At 41.5% G+C, this 23,648-nt stretch overlaps 1 protein-coding gene and 1 pseudogene across 9 annotated transcripts in view; one reads left to right on the top strand and one right to left on the bottom strand.

The window, feature by feature from the left end:
* Positions 1-23,648, bottom strand: part of C4H11orf80 (chromosome 4 C11orf80 homolog) — a 104,662-nt gene that overhangs the window by 71,043 nt on the left and 9,971 nt on the right. For 7 of the 8 annotated variants that reach the window (XM_030811289.1, XM_030811284.1, XM_030811285.1 and 4 more), the window contains one exon: positions 18,602-18,655. In XM_030811289.1, coding sequence (XP_030667149.1) covers positions 18,602-18,626 — 25 coding nt within the window. In that variant the 5' untranslated portion in view covers positions 18,627-18,655. Of the gene's footprint in view, positions 1-18,601; positions 18,656-21,193; positions 21,232-23,648 lie in introns of those variants that run through there. The other variant, XM_030811291.1, reaches the window with a different exon arrangement.
* Positions 15,000-16,001, top strand: LOC100599746 (annotated as a pseudogene). Its single transcript, XR_178173.3, has one exon. The product of XR_178173.3 is annotated as a complement component 1 Q subcomponent-binding protein, mitochondrial pseudogene (transcript).

The following is a 23,648-nucleotide window of genomic DNA, read 5'->3' as shown; positions in this document are numbered from 1 at the left end:
TGGAGTCTCTCTTTGATGCCCAGGTTAGAGTGCAGTGGTGCGATCTCGGCTCACTGCAACCTCCACCTCCCAGATTCAAGTGATTCCCTTGCCTCAGCCTCCCAAGAAGCTGGGACTACAGGCTATTTTTTTGGATTTTTAGTAGAGACGGGGTTTCACCATGTTAGCAGGCTGGTCTTGAACTCCTGACCTTAAGTGATCCGCCCATGTCAGCCTCCCAAGGTGCTGGGATTACAGGTATGAGCCACCACGCCTGGCTGACACTTTTTACAAAGCAATTTCAGAGCCATAAAAACGTACACAGACTTTGATCAAGTTAATTCTATCTCATAAAATTAATACTAAAATTTTCAATATAGTAAAAAGCTATATGCATTGATATTCATTCCAGTGATATTAATTAGACTTATTGAGAACTGTGTATTCAGAATAACCACTGTGCTACATGCATTATACGTATTACTTCACTTAATCCTCAAAACAATTTTATGAGGTAGGTGCTTTCAAAAGATCAAAAACTTGTTCAAGAACACACAGTATAATCTCCTAGATACTAAACTATCCTACTATTCATAATAATGGGGGAAAAAAAAAGAACAAACCTAAATGTCTATTAATAGAAAAATGGCTAATTTATTATACATCTTGATGGATAATTTAGCCATTAAAATAATGACTAGAAGACTGTCATAACATGAAAAATGCTTATGTTAAGTAAAAAAAGACATAGGATAACATTATATATATATATTGTGATTACAACAATATTAAAAAAACATGACGGGCATGATTCTGGCTCAGTGTAGCCTCCACCTCTTGGGGCCAAACTATCCTTCTGTCCCAGGCTCCCAAGAAGCTGGGACACTACAGGTGCACACCACCATGCCCAGCTAATTTTTGTATTTTTTTGTAGAGACTGGGTCTTGCCATGCTGCCTAGGCTTGTCTTCTACTACCAGCGTCAAGTGATCCTTCCGTCTTGGCCTCCCAAAGTGCTGGGATTACTAGCATAAGCTACTGCACCTGGCCTAGAAAAAGCATTTTAGGAAATACAGCACTCATTCATAACACACACGCTGGCAAATTAGGAATAGAAAAGAATTTCCTAAACTTAATAGGAGCAGGTATAAAAACTATTGCAAATATACTTAATAATAGACTTTTTTTTTTTCTTTTAAGAGATGGGGACTTGCTATGTTGACCAGACTGGTCTTGAACTCTTGACCTCAAATGATCCTCCAATCTTGACCTCCCAAAGTGCTGGGATTACAGGCATGAGCCACTGCTCCCGGCCAATGGTAGACTTTTAAATAACCCTTCCTTGTTTAATTTCCTTGTTTAAGGAAAGCAAGACAGATGCCTAATATTACCCCTGCTATTCTATTTAATACTAGTGCTATTCTATCCAATACAATATGACAAGGAAAAGAAGTAAGCCATATGCCAGGCGTGATGGCTCATGCCTGTAGTTCCAGCACTTTGGGAGGCCGAGGCAGGCAGATCACTTGAGGTCAGGAGTTTGAGACCAGGCTGGCCAACATGGTAGAATCCCATCTCTACTAAAAATACACAAGTTACCCAGGCATGGTGGTGCATGCCTGTAGTCTCAGCTACTCAGGAGGCTGAGGTAGGAGAATCACTTGAACCCGGGAGGCAGAGGTTGCAGTGAGCCGAGATCACGCCACTGCACTCCAGCCTAGGTGACAGAGTGAGACTCTGTCTCAAAAAAAAAAGAAGTAAGCCATACAAGGATTGAAAAGGAAAAGATGGAGTTGTCATAATTTAGAGATGCTTTGAATGCCCATACAGAGGATCCAAAAGAATCCACAGATAAATTATCCAAATTAATAAGGGATTAATTCAGTAGGATTGAAAAAAATGAATACCATTCATAATAGCAACAAAAACTATAAGACTATAGAAATAAATATAGCAAAAGATATCTAAGACCATTATGAAAAGAATTTTAAAGTGTTAACATAAAAGATCTAAATAGGAATGACATCAGCAAGATGGCGGGATAGGAAGCCCCAGGCCCTCGTTTCCCCCACAGAAAAACCAACTCAACAGCAATATCAAATATCTTTTGTGAGAACTCCAGAAGCCGGTTAAGAGGTTGCAGAACCACAAGTGAACTCAAAGCCAACAAGAGCCACATCCAAGCAAGACCCGGGCTAAAGGAGTACCCCCTCATCTGAGACATCCTAGCCTCATGGCAAAGGAAAAGAAGCTACCAGCAAAATACATAGACTCTTAAAGCTTCTCCTGGAAGGCGACACATGTCACTTCCACTCACATTTCATTGGCCCTGGGAAGTTACATGACCCAGCCTTATACTCATAGGGCAAAAAATATAATTCTCCCAGAAGAAGAGTAGACAATATTTTGAACAAATAATAACATCTGGCAAAATGGTCTCTAAAGTCAGGCAGACTTTGGCTTATAGCCATTTGCTCTTGGTCAAGCCCCTTATTCTCCCTTATAATGCCTATCTCTTAAGTGTGACAACTAAAATTAAATAACATTTTTAAAAGAAAAATCTAAATATATGACAAGCTGTATCATCTCACAAAAACAATGCTAAAAATGTTCATTGCCACCAAATTAATCTATAATTCCGTTTAATAGCAATCACAATCACAACAAGATTTTTTTGTGGAGTTTTGTTTTTTATTTTTATTTTTTGAGATGGAGTCTCACTCTGTCACCCAGGCGGGAGTGCAGTGGCGCGATCTCAGCTCACTGCAACCTCTGCCTCCTGGGTTCAAGTGAGTCTCTCACCTCAGCTTCCAGAGTAGCTGGGACTACAAATGCCCGCCCCCATGCCCAGCTAATTTTTGCATTTTGAGTAAAGACAGGGTTTCACCATGTTGGCCAGGCTGGTCACTAACTCCCACCTCCGGTGATCTGCCGGCCTTGGCCTTCCAAAGTGCTGGGATTACAGGCGTGAGCCACCATGCCCAGCCTGGAACTTAACTAATTATAAAACTCATAGCCAAGAGTAAAGGTTTTAAAAACCAAAGACAAGGTCAGGCGCGGTGACTCACGCCTGTAATCCCAGCACTTCGGGAGGCCAAGGCAGGCGGATCACGAGGTCAGGAGATTGAGACCATCCTGGCTAACACAGTGAAACCCTGTCTCTACTAAAAATACAAAAAAAAAACAAAAAAATTAGCCAGGCGTGGTGGCAGGCGCCTGTAGTCCCAGTTACTCGGGAGGCTGAGGCAGGAGAATGGCGTGAACCCGGGGGGCGGAACTTGCAGTGAGCCGAGATTGTGCCACTGCACTCCAGCCTGGGTGACACAGCAAGACTTTGTCAAAAAAACAAAACAAAACAAAAAAACACCAAAGACGATTCCGAAAAAGAAAAACAAGGAGGAGAGATTTGCCCTATCATATAGCAAGATTTATTCTAAAGCTTTAGGAAATAAAACTCTACAATACTGGCCCAGGCACAGAGATAAAGACTAGATTACCCAGAAACAGACCCAAGCATATATAGAATCTTAGTATATGACAGAATAATAATATAAATTACTGGGTAAAGTACTATTCAATAATAAACTGAGTTGGGACAAGTAGCAATCTGTTTTGAAAAGGATTTAAATTAGATTCCTTACATCATAAATAAAATAAAAATAAACTCCATTAAAGTCAGCTGGTTAGCAAAGCAAAACAAAAATAAACTCCAGATTCACTAGATGTAATAATAAATATAAATTTAAAACTTTAGCACTATTAAAGAAATTATATAGGCCAGGCATGGTGGCTCACACCTATAATCCCAGCACTTTGGGAGGCCAAGGTGGGTGGATCACCTGAGGTCAGGAGTTTGAGACCAGCCTGGCCAACATAGTGTCTCTACTAAAAATACAAAAATTAGCTGGGCTTGGTGGTGGGGGCCTGTAATCCCAGCTATTCGGGAGGCTGAGGCAGGAGAATCGCTTGAACCTGGGAGGCAGAGGTTGCAGTGAGCTGAGATTGCTCCATTGCACTCCAGCCTGAGCAACAGAGCGAGACTCTGTCTCAAAAAAAAGAAAAAAGAAATTACATAAAATGTCATTATGACTTTAGCGTAGAAAAGAATTGTCTCTAATCAATGATAGCAGCTTTCACTTTATAAAACTAGAAACAGAAAAGTAAGACCCCAAACAAGCAAAAGAAAGAATAAAAGATCACAGTGTAAATGAATGAAATAGAAAACAACAGGAAGAACCTGATTCTAGCCAGACTGATCAAGGAAAATAAAAGAGAAGATATAAATAACCAACACCAGGGAGTAAGAAAGGGGATATTGCTAGAGATTCTACAAACATTAGAAAGATAATAAGGAAAATTATGAACAATTTTATGTCAATAACCCAATAACTTAGATAAAATGGACAAATTCCTTGACACAAATTACCTATGCTTACTCAGGAAAAAAAGAGGCCAGGTGCAGTGGTACACGCCTATAATCCCAGCACTTTAGGAGGCTGAGGCAAGAGGATCGCTTGAGCCCAGGAGTTCCGGACCAGCCTGGGCAACACAGTGAGACCCTGTCTCTATAAAAAATACAAACCAGGTGTGGTGGTGCATGCCTATAGTCCTGAATCTGAGGCAGGAGGATTGCTTGAGCCAGGGAGGTCAAAGCTGCAATGAGCTGAGATTGCCCCACCATACTCCAGCCTGGGTGACACAGACCATGTCTCAAAAAGAGAGAGAGAGAGACTGTATAATTATTAAAGAAATTGAATTTGTAGTTAAAATATTTCCCAGGAAGGAAAAAATCAGGCCCAGATGGCTTCCTTGATGATTTGCACCAAATATTTAAGGAAGAAATTGTACCAAATATTTAAGGAAGAAATAATATCTTCTACAAACTCTTCTAGGCAATTGAAGAACAGAGAATATGTCCAAAGTCATTCTATGAGGCCAGTATTACTTGTACCAAAAAAAGACAAAGACATTACAAGAAAAGAAAATTACACATATCCTTTGTGAACACAGATGCAAAAATTCTTAATAAAATTATGGCAAATCAAATCTAACAATACAGGCTGGAGTGCAGTGGCATGATCTCGGCTCACTGCAACCTCCACCTCCCAGGTCCAACTGATTCTGCTGCCTTAGCCTTTAGAGTAGCTGGGAAGAAAGGCACACACCACCACACCCAGCTAATTTTTGTATTTTTTAATAGAGATGGGGTTTCGCCATGTTGGCGAGGCTGGTCTCGAACTCCTGACCTCAGATGATCTGCCCACCTCAGCCTCCCAAAGTGCTGAGATTACAGGCATGAGCCACGGTGCCCGGCCAAGATTTTTATTTTTTGAGATAGGGTCTTGCTCTGTCTCCCAGGCTGGAGTGCAGTGGCAAAATTATAGCTCACTGCACTCTCCAACTCCTGGTTTCAATCAATCCTTCTGCTTCAGCCTCCTGAGTAGCTAGGACTATAGGCATGCAGCACCACGCCTAACTAACTTTTAGAAATGTTTTGTAGATATGGGGCCTTGCTATGTTTCCCAGGCTAGTTTAGCAAGCTTGAAAAATATATAAACATCAACTGTATTTCAAATACTGGCAAGAAACAGTTGGAAAATGAAATTCTTAAAAAAAATACCACTTACTGGCCGGGCCACATTTACAGTTAACTCTTCCACTGAAGTCTTGAACCCCTCAAAGTCATCCATAAGGGTTGGAATCAACTTCTTCCAAACTCCTGTTAATGTTGATGTTTCGACCTCCTCCTATGAATGACGAATGCTCTTAATGGCATCTAGAATGGTGACTCCTTTCCAGAAGGTTTTCAATTGACTCTACTCACTATCTATGGCAGCTATAGTCTTATAAAATGTATTTCTTAAATAATAAGCCTTTAAAGTTGAAATTACTTCTTGAACCATGGGCTGTTCATGGATGTTCTGGCAGTGCATTTGGCAGTCCCACACATCTGTCTCTTGCTTCAATAGTATTTGGATGGAACAAACCCAGGGACTCCCTCTCTTCCAGCCTCCAACTGCCCTCCAATCTCCTCTCCACTTGCAACCTCCAGGACCATCTTCTCGGCCATCTCCTGCTTCTGAGACCAGCCAGCACTGTTTTTGTGGTTAGCTCCTTCTTGCCAACTAGACTCATCAGAATTATTTCATCGAGTTGGAGGCAGCTGTCAATCGCCTGGTCAATTTGTATCTGTAGGCCTCCTACATCTCTCTCATTCTGGGCTTCTATTTTGACCGCAATGATGTGGCTCTGGAAGGCGTGGGCCACTTCTTCCACAAATTGGCTGAGAAGTGTAAGGGTGCAGAGCATCTCTTGAAGTTGCAAAGCCAGCATGGCAGCCACATTCTGTTGCAGTAGAGATGGGGTTTACACCATGTTAGCCAGGATGGTCTCGATCTCCTGACCTCATGATCCGCCCACCTTGGCCTCCCAAAGTGCTGGGATTATAGGCGTGAGCCACCGCACCCAGCCTCAAATTTAAATTTCTTAAAAAGAAATTGGAATGGCTGAGGATGGTGGCTCATGCCTGTAATCCCAGCACTTTGGGAGGCCAAGGTCGGAGGATCGCTTGAGCCCAGGAGTTCAAGACCAGCTTGGGCAACATAGCAAGACCTCATCTCTTAAAAAAAAAAAAAGAAATCGGAAGAAGTACCATTTGGATAACCTCAACCTTTTCAGAAAAATAGAAGGTAAAGACATTTATTTAGAGGAGTGTCAGGTAATTTGAAATATACACTATGGGAATTATATAAAAGGATAAACAAGATAAAAGAGTACTGAACAACCCCAAGAAGTTAGAAATTCTGCTTAAATTTATAGCGTTCCCAACATTCAGTTTTATGATTTACACAAGTAACACTTGGCAGCTTGAAAATAAGAATGAAAAAAATAATAATAATGGCGATTACCCAAGCCTGGAGACTGATAAGAAAGAAAAAGTAGAAAGACAAGGCAGCAGGGGATTATACTATGCTAAGTGGCCAATGATGGGTAAGAAGGCCAGAAGGGGTGTCAGGAAAGAGAAGAGGGAAGTAAAGGGGAAGATGGAGTTTTAAAAACTTCAATTTCATACTACCACTGGTGTGTGTTCATTTGTTTTGAGTCAGAGTCTGGCTCTGTCACCCAGGCTGGAGTGCCGTGGCGTGATCTCAGCTCACTGTAACCTCGACCTTCTGAGTTCAAGCCATTCTCCTGGGTCAGCCTCCCAAGTAGCTGGGATTACAGGCACCGGCCACCACGCCTAGCTAATTTTGTATTTTTAGTAGAGACAAGGGTTCACTATGTTGGCCAGGCTGGTCTCCAACTCCTGACCTCAGGTGATCCTCCCACCTCGGCCTCCCAAAGTGCTGGTATTACAGGCATGAGCCACCATGCCTGGCCTCATTATGTTTTTGACTTGCATTTTTCCCTAATGACTAATGATGCTGAGCATCTATCTTTTCATGGGTTTATTGGCCATGTGTATATGTTTTTAGGATAAATGTTGTCTTAGTCCACTCAAGCCGCCATAACGAGACCATAAACTAGGTAGCTTAAACAAGAGAAATTTATTTCTCACAATTCTGAAGGCTGGGAAGTCCAAGATCAAGATGCCAGTTGATTTGGTTCCTGATGAGGGCTCTCTTCCTGGCTTTCAGATAGCTGCCTTCTCATTGTGTCCTCACATGGCCTTTCCTTGGTGGATACAAGGGAGGGGGAGGGAAAAAGAGAATAATCTCTGTCTTCCTTCCTCTTCTTATAAAACCACTAATCTCATGAAGGCCCAACACTCACGATCTAATCTAACCCCACTTACCTCCCAAAGGCCCCATCTCCAAATACTACCACACTGGGGGTTGGGGCTTTACCATATGAATTTTGCTATTTGTCCTTTAATTTTTGTTGTATAAGTTGTATATATACACTGGATACTAGACTTTTCTTATCTGTGGATTATTTTTTCACCTTTTTTTTTTCTGAGTTTTGGAACTAGAAATCTTCATTTTCCAGCTTTTTTTTTTTTTTTAGGTATAATTGATCTTTTCACTTTCTTAGTATCATCTTTTGAAGCGCAAGAGTTTTCAATACTGATTAAATCCAATTTCTCTACTTTTCCTTTCATTGCTTGTGCTTTAAATGTCATATCCAAGAAAACATTGCCTAATCCAAGGTCATGAAGATTTAAACCTTTCTTTCTTTTCTAAAAGTTTTATAGTTTTAGTTCTTTGATCCATTTTGAGGTAATTTTTCTATGTGATGTCATCTGACCATTTTTCAGAATGTATTAAATGGCCAGACATAAAGTCTACTCAAGAAAAAATACAATATTCTCTCTTCCCATTCCAGCCAAATTCCACTATACCACTATAGGGAGACAACTCTCCTTGTGTTCCCAGCTGAGAAGATGAAAGATATGTGGTAACCCAGAAGGACAGAGTTGGAACAGTAAGTGCCCAGCTGATTACTCAATGAGGAATTGCAACAGTTCAAGCATTTTCAGCCAGCCAAGTACAAGGCAGGTTAGCTCTCATGGGCTGCTGAATAAAAGCAGTTATGTACCACTCAGCCAGAGAATGAGCCAGCTCCCAGGATCTCTAATGATAAGAGCTATCCTTTTCCTCCTGTTTTATCTATCCAAGTTCAAAAGGAAAAGGAATATGTCAGGGTTGGTAAAAACCACTTCTGTCCTTTCCATCCCCTTCTGTCACATCAAATCTTGAACATGTTCTCAATAGTGAAGTGCAATTAGATAAATGTAACAAGGAAAAGAGTAAAGAAATATTAAGGCAACAAAAAAAACCCAAAAATCTATTTGTTTTAGCGTGTCTTGATCTTTAGCCAACCTTTATAAAATCTTACCAAGTGTTAGGTAAATTTGGCAACAAGAGTCTGTTTAGAATGTATCAAAAGCTTAAAATTAAGTGTAGTCTCTCACAGTTTAATGGATAACCAGCAACCTATGAGTCTACAAACGTTTCCCTTCTTAGTATATGAGGCTGAGGTAAGTCTCAGTTTCCTCATCTCTGAAACAGAGATGATGATAACACTTATGTCTGACTGCTCCTCAAGAATGAATGAGATCATGTCTACAAAATGAGCTCGCGGGGGGGAAAGCGTTAGATAAACTCTGAGCCTTAGAGTTGTTGATTTTGTAAGACATAAAATTATAATAGATTTTTATTCTTGAATACAAGAATCTCAGACTTTAAAAAAAAAAAAACAAACTTGATTACGTCAGACATTCAAGAGTTCACCATTGTGAGTTTCTTACTCAATGTTGAGCAAGCCTGGACCTGTCAATCTCTCTAACCCATGAAAAGCACCATTCCTCACTTTCTTTCCCAACAAATTAACAAAGAGGACAAAAGTGAACTTGAAAATAAACAGGCCGGGCATGGTGGCTCACACTTGTAATCCTTACACTTTGAGAGGCCGAGGTGGGAGGATCACTTGAGCCCAGGAGTTTAAAACCAGCTTGGGCAACATGGCGAGATCTAATTTCTACAAAAAATAAAATAACTAGCTGGGCATGGTGGTACACACCTGTGGTCCCAGTTACTCAGAAGGCTGTAAGTGGGAGGATCCCTTGAGCCCAAGAGGTCAAGGCTGCAGTGAGCTGTGGTCATGCCACTGCACTTCAGCCTGGGAAACAGAGCAAGACTCTGTCTCCAAAAAACAAAACGATGAACAACAAAAAAGTCTCCCTGACACCAAAAGGGTAGCATATAGGGAAGAGGCAAAAACTGAACTATCATAGCCATGTAACCATATATCAACAGCAAAGCAGTCCTCCCTGTTTACAAGGACTGGCATTCTTATCTAGTCTTATGAAGAAAAAAGAAGGCTGTAAATTTTATTTGGGAAAAACACTTGCACATCTTTTTAAAACAACTGGCCATACTGTATAAAGAGCTAAGTTATGTCAATAAACATGGAAATGAGAAGCTATTTTAAAAAGATAAAAATAAAAATAATATGAATAGAAGAAAGAGGAAAAAGCAGCAAAATAAAGATCTATAAACATGGATTTTTTTCATATTCCTCCATCCACTTTCCTTTCCTCACTTGAATAAGGACATGATAGGAAGCAGACTTGAGCAAGTAGGACAAACTGAAACAATCATGTTTCACTAACAGACATTTATGATAGAAATAGTTCTATATAAATTGATAAGTATACACATAAATGAATACATAAATGGAATTATACCTAAGTAGCTAAGTATTCAATGCAGACTAGTAGCACCCATTTAATATGATGTAGTGACAATTTTTTAAACACACAAGAACTTATCTATCTTAATGGGCATTATTCTGCAAAGTAGAGGGGATTATCCTCTTGAGAGAAGGCCTTAACTCTGGTCTGAAGTACTTAGACCTAATATAGTAATAAATAAGGAATCATTAAGAGAAGAATGTAAACTGTGTTTAAATTAATAAGAATTTTATATTATAAAGGCAGAATTAACGAAAAATCAATTACATAATGAGGAAACAAAAAAGGAGAAACCCCTCCCCCACCATAAAAACCAAGATTTTTAACCCTGGAGAATTATGAGTATGTCAATATCACTGAAACGAATGCAGACATTACACAATAAGCTCATTTCAAGAAACTGAACCCCATGTTAGACATGTTACACAGGATATTTCAGAGGAACTTTCAAATGGAATAGTCTAATTGACATTCAAAGCTATTCCATTGGAGTTTAGGAGACATGTCAGTGATCAAGAAGGGGAAAAATCAGTCTTATCAGCATAGTTAATGTTAGTTAAAGTCTTGAAAGTAGAAAAGCTGTCTGAATTGAATGTAGAATAATGATGCAGAATAATGAAGGGAAGAAAGGCACACTGGTGATTGAACTTTGGGGAATATCTTCTGGGTTACGAGACAAGCTCTTTGAACTTACAGCTCCATTACAGAACTAATCACACTGCATTTTATTTGCAGAGCTGCCTCTACTTCCTGTGACTTCTTTGTGGCAAGGTAGATGTTACAATAAAAGTTTACTGAATAAAAGTATAAATAGAGACTAGAGAAGAAAGGGGAAAAAAGAGAAAATAAACCAGTAGAGAAGTGAGTAGGGAGATTACAATGGTCATTGTTTATGAATCCAGCATAAATAAAATACCCAGAAATATGTGCCTATTTTGTACAGGAATTGATCTAAAGTATTCCAGATCTAGAGAAAAAAGTACCTTGATACAACCCTGGTAGAACAGATTGAAGAGTAAAGGAAACTAAAGCTGATAGTTCTTCAACAGTTCAGCTCCCCTAAAGAGGGCTCAGACCACTTGTTTTAGACACTGAGAGAAATCAGCCAAATCATGAAGACAACAACATAATTAAAATGAATTCAGAGACATATTAATTTTGTATAGATACATAATTTTTTAACATCTAGAAAACTGATGAGTAATGAATCCAGCTGCCAGAGACTCCCTGATGAAGCTAATTAAACAGTGTAAAGATCAGTAAACAGACCAATTTAAAGCAGTTTGCTATAAGTTTAATAGTGTCAGAAATTCTAAATAATAATAGTAGAAAAGGCATAATTAATGGTGCATAAACCAGGGAGCTAAGGGATTCCTGTCTTAGTCTTCACCAATTTCCTTTGTGAGGTTCACTGAGTAATTTTTGTCACTAATTAGTAAGAATAACTAGGCCAGGCACGGCAGCTTATGCCTGTAATCCCAGCACTTTGGGAGGCCGAGGTGGGTGGATCACCTGAGGTTAGGAGTTCGAGACAGGCCTGGCCAACATGGTGAGACCCCATCTCTACTAAAAATATAAAAATTAGCTGGCTGTGATGGCAGGCGCTTGTAATCCCAGCTACTTGGGAGGCTGAGGCAGGAGAATTTCTTAAACCTAGGAGACAGAGGTTGCAGTGAGCCAAGATCACACCACTGCACTCCAGCCTGGGTGACGTGAGACTCCATCTCAAAAACAAACAAACAAACAAAAAGAATAACTAGCATTATTGAGTGGAGGTTAATATTAAGAGCCCTAACAGCTGGAGAGAAGACTTAGGCTGCAGTTGGCTACTAAATGTGATTGACCATGAGCAAATAATTCAACTTTAATTACGTACTTGATGTGCAGTACTTCCTCTTTGTATGAAGAGTTAGCCACTTACACTTTATCACAATAAGGATTAAATAGAATTGCTTTGAGTTTTTAAAGTAACAGTTAAATTAAAACTACGTAACCATGACAAAGATTGTCTAGAGTTTGTATTGGCATGAGTATGTGGTTATTCCATAAATGATAACCCATAAATGATACTCCCTAAGAGTAACAATGATAATAAAACTATTCCCTTGTAGTTACATGGCTTTTCACTTTTTTCAAAGCACTTTCACAAATATTAGTCAAACAAGTAGCCTTATATATGATCTGACCACGCCTTGTACAAGCATATTAAGTGTGGGTTTATTTTGCAAGGAATGCTCCTATCTCCTCCCTAGTGCTAATAATATACTCCATTTATATAGCTTTTTTTTTGGAGACAAGATCTCACTCTGTCACCAAGGCTGTAGTGCAGTGGCACAATCACAGCTCACTGCAGACTTGACCTCCTGGGCTCAAATGGATCTCCTGCCTCAGCCCCCTAGTAGCTGGGACCCCAGGCACGCCCAGCTGATTTTCACACGCCTGGCTGATTTTCATATTTTTTGTAGAGATGGGGTTTCACCATGTTGCCCAAGGCTCGAGCATCTGCTTACCTCAGCCTCCCACAGTGCTGGGATTTTAGTCGGAGCCACCATGCCTGGCCAGATTTTCACTTTTTTTTTTTTTTTTTTTTGGAGACGGAGTCTCGCATTGTCACCCGAGCTGGAGTGCAGTGGCATGATCTCAGCTCACTGCAACCTCAGCCTCCCAGGTTCAAGCGACTCTCCTGCCTCAGCCTCCCAAGTAGCTGGGATTATAGGCGCCCACTACCACCCCCAGCTATTTTTTTTTTTGTATTTTTAGCAGAGACGAGGTTTCTCTATGTTGACCAGGCTGGTCTAAAACTCCTGACCTCGTGATCCGCCCGCCTCGGCTTCCCAAAGTGCTGGGATTACAGGCGTGAGCCACCGTGCCCGGCCAATTTTCACTTCCTTCAACTTCACAGATATTAACTGGAGCAGGGCCACTAGGAATGATCTTTCACTTCTCTGCATCAACCCAAAGACAATAATTCAAAAATGAAGAACAAGGAAAAACTTATAAATAATCTAGATGTTTTTGAGGCAGTCAGCCCATCATTTTTGAACTTGGATTCAGATCTCCCAAAAGTCTCAGAATCAGAGCAAACTCTTCAGGACAATAGCTGATGTTCCCTTTTTTCTAACCATAGGCTTAAGGAGGCAATAGAATAATTAAGATATCTTCACTAGAGGCATAAAGGGAGAAACCAAATCTGTCTTTGTTCACTACTATAACCACCTTTTAAGTCGAGCACAAGGCCTAATACATAGTAAATGCTCAATAAATCATCCTTGTGATTAATACTAAAGGGAGAACATTCTTACCAAATGCTCACAGAATGTTCTGGAGCTAAAATAAAAATCTTGGCTGGGCAGGGTGGCTCACACTTGTAATCCCAGTGTTTTGGGAGGCTGTTGCATGAGAGCTTGAGACCAGCCAGGAGTTTGAGACCAGCCAGGGCAACAAAGTGAGATCCCATCTTTAGAAAAAATTTAAAAAGTAACTGGGCATGGAGGTGTGCACATGTGACCCTAGCTACTCAAGAGGCTGAGGCTGGAGGATGGCTCAAGCCCAGGAGCTTGGGGCTGCAGTGAGCCATGATCACACCACTGCACCCCAGTATGGGTGACAGAGCAAGGCCCTGTCTCAAAAATAATAATAGGACAGGTGCAGTGGCTCATGCCTGTAATCCCAGCATTTTGGGAGGCCGAGATGGGAGGACTGCTTGAGCCCAGGAGTTCAGGATCAGCCTGGGCAACATAGTGAGACCTCATCTCTATAAAATAATAATAATAATGTTTAAAATCTCATTTTTTTGTTTTATTACTTTTCCTCCACAATTAGTTTTTAAATGTGCTCAAAATAAAACAAAACAAAAAACATTAATGTGTTCACACCAAGTAGAACCTAAACAAAATTTGGGTCACAGAGCAAAAGCAGAAGTCTGTAAAATATTCAAGGATACAGTTAGGAGGTAGATTCAGAGGGCCAAGACAATTTACAAAGGAAAAGGGGAATACATCTGATCACTACATTTAGCAACAAGCATTTTTAAGTCCTCATTCTTTTTTATTTTAAAAACAGTCTTACTCTGTCACCCAGGCTGAAGCACAGTGGCATGATCATAGCTCACTGCAGCCTCAAATGCCTGGGCACAAGCAATTCTGCCTCAGCCTCCTGAGTAGCTGGGACTACAGGTATGCCACACCATGCCTGGCTAATTTTTTTTATTTGTAGAGATGAGGGTCTCAATATATTGCCCAGGCTAGTCTCTAACTACTGGGCTCAGACGATCCTTCCATCTTGTCCTCCCAAAATGCTGGCATTATAGGTGTGACACACTTCACCCGGCCTGTCTCCATTCTTCAACTAAAAATTACTTCAGAAAAGAAGTTTCAAAAGGTAGAATTGTTTCCTATATATTTGTGTCTTTAGAGTATTCATCTTGTAACTGAGTTGTAAAAATAGTTTGTTTTCTTTGATATGACCAAGATAAAGAAAGGTACTGGCCAGGCGCAGTGGCTCACGCCTGTAATCCCAGCACTTTGGGAGACCGAGGCGGGCGGATCACGAGATCAGGAGTTCGAGGCCAGCCTGACCAACATGGTGAAACCCTGTCTCTACTAAAAATGCAAAAATTAGCTGGGCGTGGTGGTGCGCACCTGTAATCCCAGCTACTCAGGAGGTTGAGGCGGAAGGTTGCAGTGAGCCAAGATCTCGCCACTGCTCTCCAGCCTGGGCGATAGAGCGAGACTCCGTCTCAAAGGAAAAAAAAAAAAAAAGGGTACTCTGGGTACCTAGGCCTGGGTTGTCCTTTGCATCCGCACATGTTCGCAGTCCTCTCCGCCATGCTGCCACTGCTGTGCTGAGTGCCCCAAATGCTGGGCTTCTGCGTCGCCGGCCTCCACACCGCCGGGGCCCGCCCCGCCTTTCCGGCAGCTCCTGCAGCCGGCGCCCCCGCTGAGCGCCTGGCCCTTCCGGCTGCTCAGTTTGCGCGCGGGTTCGGCGGCCGGGCCCCCTGCGGCCTCGCGGGCCCTGCACCTGCGACTGTGGGTGTGGCATGCGAAGGAGACAAAGCTTTTATTGATTTCTTGAGTGATGAAATTAAGGAGGAAAGGAAAATCCAGAAGCATAAAACCCTTCCTAAGATGTCTGGAGTTTGGGAGCTGGAACTGCATGGGACAGAAGCTAAATTAGTGCGGAAAGTTGCCGGGGGAAAAAAATTACTGTCACTTTCAACATTAACAACAGCATCCCACCAACATTTGATGGTGAGGAGGAACCCTCGCAAGGGCAGAAGGTTGAAGAACCTGAATTGACATCAACTCCCCATTTCGTGGTTGAAGTTATAAAGAATGATGGCAAGAAGGCCTTTGTGCTGGACTGTCATTATCCAAAGGATGAAGCTGGACAAGAAGAGGAGGCTGAGTGACATCTTCTCTATCAGGGAAGTTAGCTTTCAGTCCACTAGCGAGTCTGAATGGAAGGATACTAATTACACACTCAACACAGATTCCCTGGACTGGGCCTTATATGACCACCTAATGGATTTCCTTGCGGACCGAGGGGTGGACAACATTTTTGCAGATGAGTTGGTGGAGCTCAGCACAGCCCCGGAGCACCAGGCGTACATTACTTTTCTTGAAGACCTCAAAAGTTTTGTCAAGAGCCAGTAGAGCAGACAGACACTGAAAGCCATAGTTTTATGGCAGGCTTTGGCCAGTGAACAAATCCTACTATGAAGCTAGACATGTGCTTTGAAATGATTATCATCCTAATATCATGGGGAAAAAATACCAAATTTAAATTCTATATTTTGCACCCTCATTTATTATCATTTTTTTACTTTTTTCTTTTTTTTTTTTGAGATGGAGTCTCTCGCTCTGTCGCCCAGGCTGGAGTGCAGTGGCGCCATCTCGGCTCACTGCAAGCTCCGCCTCCCGGGTTCACGCCATTCTCCTGCCTCAGCCTCCAGAGTAGCTGGGACTGCAGGCTCCCGCCACCACGCCCGGCTAATTTTTTGTATTTTTAGTAGAGACGGGGTTTCACCGTGTTAGCCAGGATGGTCTCAATCTCCTGATCTCGTGATCCGGCTACTTCAGCCTCCTAAAGAGCTGGGATTACAGGCGTGAGCCACCGCACCCGGCCTATCATTGTTTTCTATACAAATCTATTAGTTTCTAGATTTTTGTATAACATGATAGACAATAAAATGGGTTTATCTCCTCCAAAAAAAAAAAAAAGAAAGGTGCTTTAAGTAATAATTGAATTGCTATAAATTTGGGTATAAATTTAAATTTTAATTGATTTGCATTTTACAAAGCACGAAGAAAATTTGTCATTAAAAAAATGGTAATACATTTCATAAACATTTATTTTATAACATACCTTTCCAATGTAGCTTTTTGGTTGTTCCCATTTGTTTGTTTGTGACCAAGTCTTGCTGTCACCCAGGCTGGAGTGCAGTGGTGTGTGATCACGGCTTACTACAGCCTTTACCTCCCAGGCTCAAGCAATCTTCCCACCTCAGTTTCCTAAGTAGCTGGGACTACAGGTGTGCACCACCATGCCTGGCTAATTTTTTTTTTTTTTTTGTAAAGATGGGGTCTCGTGATGCTGCTAGGCTGGTCTTGAACTCCAAAAAGTTCTACTGGATCAAGCAATCCGCCTGCCTTGGCCTCCTAAAGTGCTGGGATTACAGGCATGAGCCACTGTGCCTGGCCAGTTGTTGCCATTTTAATACACAGTATTTTTTTTTTTTGAGACAGAGTCTCTCGCTCTGTCCACCCAGGCTGGAGTGCAGTGGTATGATCTTGGCTCACTGCAGCCTCTGCCTCCTGGGTTCAAGGGATTCTCCTGCCTGAGCCCCGCCAAGTAGCCAGGACTATACATAGGCACGCACCACCACGCCTGGCTAATTTTTGTATTTTTAGTAGAGATGGGGTTTCACCATGTTGACCAGTCTTGAACTCCTGACCTAGGTGATCCACCTGCCTTGGCCTCCCAAAGTGCTGGGATTACAGGCATGAGCCACTGGGCCTGGCCACAGTATATTTTCTTAAAGCAAGGACAGATGTAAGCTTTTAAAAATCTATTAATACTCCAGATTTAGTCTGGGAAAGTTTATTTTAAAAAGTTATTTTGTAAAATTTGTAAATTAACAATTCATTAGGAAAAAATAGGCCAATGGATAATACTTATGTAGCAAACAACCATAAGAAATAAAAATGAAAGCATAAGCCGGGCGCGGTGGCTCACGCTTGTAATCCCAGCACTTTGGGAGGCCGAGGCGGGCGGATCACGAGGTCAGGAGATCGAGACCACGGTGAAACCCCGTCTCTACTAAAAATACAAAAAAATTAGCTGGGCGTGGTGGCGGGCGCCTGTAGTCCCAGCTACTCGGAGAGGCTGAGGCAGGAGAATGGCGTGAACCCAGGAGGCGGAGCTTGCAGTGAGCCGAGATCGCGCCACTGCACTCCAGCCTGGGCGACAGAGCGAGACTCCGTCTCAAAAAAAAAAAAAAAAAAAAAAAAAAAAAAAAAAAAAAAAAAAAAATGAAAGCATAAGAGTTCTAAGGTCATTTTGGCCTCCTTAAAATAAATGTTATGGCCTTTGGCTTGTAGAGTATTCTTAAGTCCAAAAAAAATAAAAAGAAATTCTGCCAGGCACGGTAGCTCACACCTGTAATCCAGCATTTTGGGAGGCTGAGGCAGGCAGATTGCCTGAGCTCAGGAGTTCGAGACCAGCATGGGCAACACGGTGAAACCCCATCTCTACTAAGATACAAAAAATTAGCTGGGTGTGGCAGCATGCACCTGTAGTCCCAGCTACTCGGAAGGCTGAGGCAGGAGAATTGTTTGAACCCAGGAGGCAGAGGTTGCAGTGAGCCAAGATCGCACCACTGCACTCCAGCCTGGGTGACAGGGTGAGACTCTGTCTCAATAATAAATAAATAAATTAATTAATTCTTAAAACTAAGGTCAGCAAAAACTCCTAAACCGTACCAACTTTGGCATACAATGTGGAAAACATTATTACTGCTAGCCAATCATTTACAGTAAAAGCATTCTCCACACATTATTTATTTGAAGTAGATAGAAACAAATACCTACTAAAATTTTTATTTTACATCTGGGAAAATTTTGCCTAAAGTTGTATAGAGTATACAGAACAGCTACAGTGATCTAGGTATTTTGTCAATTCTATACAGTTTTATATTAATAGATCATCTTTTCATCAGAAGCCAGATAAAATGTAGGATAAAGTACTGCATGAGACATACTTATGTTAAAAAAATTATTATTTATCTGAAATTCAAATTTAAGTGGGCGTCCTGTATTTTTATTTATAAATCTGTCAACTCTTTCTTTCATTATAAATTTGTGTCAGAAAATATTAAATTAATTGTCGGGAAGATATTCAGTCTCGTGGAAGTTAGGTAATTCTTTACCTTTTAGGAACTTCTTAAGGACCATGCCACCAAAAAGGCTTCCTGCAGAAGCAACTGTAAGAAACAGAATACAAAGAAATATCACAAATAAGTAAATGCATTCTATTGAAAGAATCAAATGAGAGTCTAAAAAACTGCTTATGGACACAGAACATTTAAAAAGTGACCACTACTAATGAGTTTGGTAAAAATGGAAACATCAAAGAAATACTATAATGGTACAATGACTGTTTTGGGGAACAATACCTTCTTAGAGATAACCAAATAGCAAGTCTTTTCACCTATATTCAACATCCACCCACAATCAACACCAGGACTGCCTCTTTGGATGATACTCTACTTGACAGAAAAAGATTATGTGAAGACTGCAAATTGCAGCTAGTAATCAGAATCTATCGTGTCAATAACTCATATCCTAATATAAGATTCAATTAAAACTTTGGCTCTTCTTTTGACCAATTTTACCCTTAAATAGAAAATACCGGCCGGGCGCGGTGCCCCACACCTGTAATCCCAGCACTTTGGGAGGCCGAGGTGGGCGGATCACAAGGTCAGGAGCTCCAGACCATCCTGGCTAACACGGTGAAACCCCGTCTCTACTAAAAAAAATACAAAAAATTATCCCGGCGTGGTGGCGGGCGCCTGCAGTCCCAGCTAGTCAAGAGGCTGAGGCAGGAAAATGGCGTGAATCCAGGAGGCGGAGCTTGCAGTGAGCCGAGATGGCGCCACTGCACTCCAGCCTGGGCGACAGAGCGAGACTCCGTCTCAAAAAAAAAAAAAAAAAAAAAAAAAGAAAGAAAAAGAAAATACTAGGCTACCAGGTAAGAATTATTTTACCTAGAGTTCTAACTATAAATATTAGAAATTTTAGAGCAATAATTCTTCAGGGGTGGACAGTGAATAAGGAAGCAGGCACCAAGGAGGGGACAAAAAGATCAGAACTACCTAGAGGCTTTTTATTTTCAAATTGAATATGCCCTTCCCCAGAGAAACGTGACCTCATAGTTCAGAATCTAAGAATCATTGCCATAGGAGCCAATAGAAATATATCTATCCCTCAGAAAATGTGCATCTTTCAGACAGGGAAATAAGGTTGAGAATCACAGAACTAGAGTGAGAGGCAACATCATTCTGTAAACTGTGCTGTTCGGTACAGTAGCCAGAAACTACATGTGGCTATTTACATTCAGCTAAATTAAATTAGAAATTTAGTTCCAGCCAGGTATGGTAGCTCACGCCTGTAATCCCAGCACTTTGAGAGGCTGAGGTAGGTGGATCACCTGAGGTCAGGAGTTCGAGACCAGCCTGGCCAACATGGTGAAATCTCGTCTCTACTAAAAATAACAAAAATTAGCTGAGCGTGCTGGCGGGCGCCTGTAATCCCAGCTACTTGGGAGACTGAGGCAGGAGAATCACCTGAACCCAGGAGGCAGAGGTTGCAGTGAGCCAAGATCGCACCATTGCACTTTAGCCTAGGCAACAAGAGCGAAACTCTGTCTCAAAAAAAAAAAAAAATTTTAGTTCCTCAGTCACATTAGCCACATTTCAAGCACTCCATAGCCACATGTGGCGAATGGCTAGTCTGCTAAACAGGAGATAGAGAACATTTCCATCATCACAAAAAGTTTTATTGGATAGTAATGCTCTAGATTTCCAGATTTTAAGTGATTCTGGATAAATGATACACACTTCCAAAGGCCTAAGCCCAAGCAGCACAGAACATTTAACAAAAGATAGTCTTTTTCATTATTATTTTATTTTTCATTGAGACAGAGTCTGTCGCCCAGGCTGGTGTGAAGTGGCGCAATCTCAGCTCACTGCAACCTCCACGTCCCAGGTTCATGCGATCTCCTGCTTCAGCCTCCTGGGTAGCTGGGATTATAGACAACCGCCACCGCGCCTGACTAATTTTTGTATTTTTAGTAGAGACGAAGTTTCACTATGTTGGGCGGGCTGGTCTCGAGCTCCTGACCTCAAGCAATCCACCCACCTCAGCCTCCCAAAGTGCTGGGATTACAGGCATGAGCCACAGTGCCTGCACCTGCCCCCACCCCCCACCGCCCCCTCCTTTATAAAGACCATCTTATGGCCAGGCATGGTGGTTCACACCTGTAATCCCAGCACTTTGGGAGGCTGAGGTGGGTAGATCTTTTGAGCTCAGGAATTCAAGACCAGCCTGGGTAATATCACAAAACCCATCTCCACAAAAAAATACAAAAATTAGCAGGTCATGGTGGCACACACCTGTAGTCCAGCTATTCAGGAGGCTGAAGTGGGAGGATCAGCTGAGCCCAGGAAACAGAGGTTGTAGTGAGCCGTGATGGCACCACTGCACTCCAGCCTTGGCAACACAGAGCAAGACCCCATCTCAGAAAAAAATTTTGTTTACATTGTTTTAAAAAGATAATCTTCTGTTCTATAGAGGGGATTTGGGGGAATGCTTGCTTTAAAATATATATTTTACAGGTAAGTCTCTACTCTCATCGTTGCATCTGGAGGATAGAATTTTATCGTTTTTATATAAAAGCATTGGAAGTATAACTGAAAATTGAGGGCTGGATACGATGTGGAGCAGGTGGAAGCACTCCTCACCCATAATTAGCCAGGCATGGTGGTGGGCACCTGTAATCCCAGCTACTCGGGGGGACTGAGGCACGAGAATCGCTTGAACCTGGGAGGTGGAGGTTGCAGTGAGCTGAGACTGCGCCACTGCACTCCAGCCTGGATAACAGAGCGAGACTACATCTTGAGAAAAAAAAAGGAGGGAGAAGGGGGTTAACTGTATGTAGCATTTCCCAAACAGTATGTTTCACAGTCCACACTGGCATATGAGAGGTCCTGAACAGACCTACAGTTTAAAAACTTATTTTAACATTTCCCAAATTTAAATGACTACATAACTCCTTTCTTATAACTCATATAAATATTCTGTGGCATACATTTTGGGAAACATCCTGAAAATCGTATTTGTTAAAGCCTTCAATAATTACTGATGGAAAAAACTAGTCATCTCTTGGCTTCCGATAGATGAATCATCTCAGATATCAAATTTGCTAGTTTGTTGTGGGTCGAACTATGTCCCCCAAAAGATAGTTTTAAGTACTCGCCCCAGTGCATATGACCTTATTTGGAAATAGATGCAATCAAGTTAAGACAAGGTCATACTGGATTAGGGTGGTCCTGAGTCCAGTGACTGGTGTACTTATAAGAAGGCCATGTGAAGAAATAGAGAAATACAGAGAAGAATGCCATGTGAAGGCAGGGAGTGATACATCTACAATCTAAGAAATACCAAGGATTGTCAGCAATCACCAGAAGCTAGGAGAGAGGCATGGAACAGATTTCTGAGTCTCCAGAGGGAACCAACCATACCAAGACCTTGATTTTGGATTTCTAGCCTCCAGAACTGTGAGAAAATAAATATATTTTGTTTCAAGCCATCCAGTTTGTGGTACTTTGTTACAGCAGCCCTACAGAGCAGAGATTTCAAACCAAACTTAAAAGATACCACTGCACACTTCCAGGTAAAGATGGCCGATTGAACACACACGTTTATTTTCATTCCCTCCTGAAACCTCAATAAAATAATAGGAAAGAGATTTATAAGGGCACAAACCCACAAGGATGGAAAACAAGAGACAAACATGATTGTAATAAAAATCTAGACACTACAGGCTAGGCGCAGTGGCTCATGCCTGTAATCCCAGCACTTTGGGAGACCGAGGCAGGTGGATCACCTGAGGTTAGGAGTTCGACACCAGCCTGGCCAACATAGTGAAACCCCGTCTCTACTAAAAATACAAAAATTAGCCAGCCATGGTGGCACACACCTGTACGCCCAGCTTCTCAGGAGGCTGAGGCAGGAGAACCTCTTGAACCCAGGAGGCGGAGGTTGAAGTGAGCTGATATCGCACCACTGCACCTCCAGCTGGGCGACAGAGTGAGACTCTATCACAAAAAAAAAAAAAAAAATCTAGAAACTACAAAGCAGAACAACTAGTAGGAAAGGATTTAGGAGACCTGAGTAATCTAAGTATAAGGGGACAGGGAAGGCCAAGAAACAACATGATTTATACAATAAAATTGCAAAAGACTCAGGCATGGCAGTATCAGGAACCTCTGAATGTATGGGTGAGGTAGAAGATAAATTAAGGAGAGTCAGTTAAAAATGAATTTAAATAAATCTTTAGATTCCCTCCTCCACTCAGCATTCAAGGGATTGGCTCCCCCCTAACTTTGGCGTGGATTGGGGAAAAGATACTTGAAAATGGTCAAGGTGTCAATCTTCGGGATGAGAATCAAAATTGTACTAAAAACAAGTGGAGTTAGTGAACAGAACCCCTGAATGCTGAGATACCCAACACCCCCTTTTCTCTCTCATTCCCAGAATCAAGTCTGGCTTTTATCCACTTGGTAAGAGACTGAAAGATCTGGCCATTCCAAGAGCAAAGACTAAAGATATTGATATTGAAGAGAAGAGAAAGTTCCCCAGTTAAAAGCCCAATTAGATCACCTTTCAGTGATGCTAACAATTTCAAATCAGCTTTATAGTCTCTAACTCTTAAAAATGAGCAACCAATAATTTTAAGATATTTGAAGAAAGCTTCTAACATGAAAACAGACACCAGACTAAGAAAAGCAATACAAGGGAAACAAGAACGAGGTGGAGAAAAGAAAACTTTAAAAAAATCTTTATATACTCAAAAAGATAAGATAACGCCTAGAATGTAGAAGAGATAAAAATTACGAGAAATGATTTTAAAAAGGAAAAAGAACCAGTCTAGGAAGTCTAATATCTAAATAATAGAAGTTCCAGAAAGGGGGGGAAAAAAAGAGAATGCAAGGGAAAATCTCCCAGAACCAAAGGACAAGGGTTTCCAGGTTTAAAAGTCTTCCTGAGTGCTGAGCACAATGTTTGAAAACACACCCACACCCAGGCACATCATTGTGACAATGGAAACCACAGCAGAGACTGCTGGTGCTCGCAAACAAATACCCCATTCTCCTTCTTCTTGAACACATAATTTGACTACCTTTTTCAGTCTTC

The sequence above is a fragment of the Nomascus leucogenys genome, chromosome 4, assembly GCF_006542625.1.
Source record: "Nomascus leucogenys isolate Asia chromosome 4, Asia_NLE_v1, whole genome shotgun sequence".
In the NCBI taxonomy this organism is placed as follows: domain Eukaryota; kingdom Metazoa; phylum Chordata; class Mammalia; order Primates; family Hylobatidae; genus Nomascus; species Nomascus leucogenys.
This window is presented reverse-complemented; position numbering and strand designations above follow the sequence as displayed.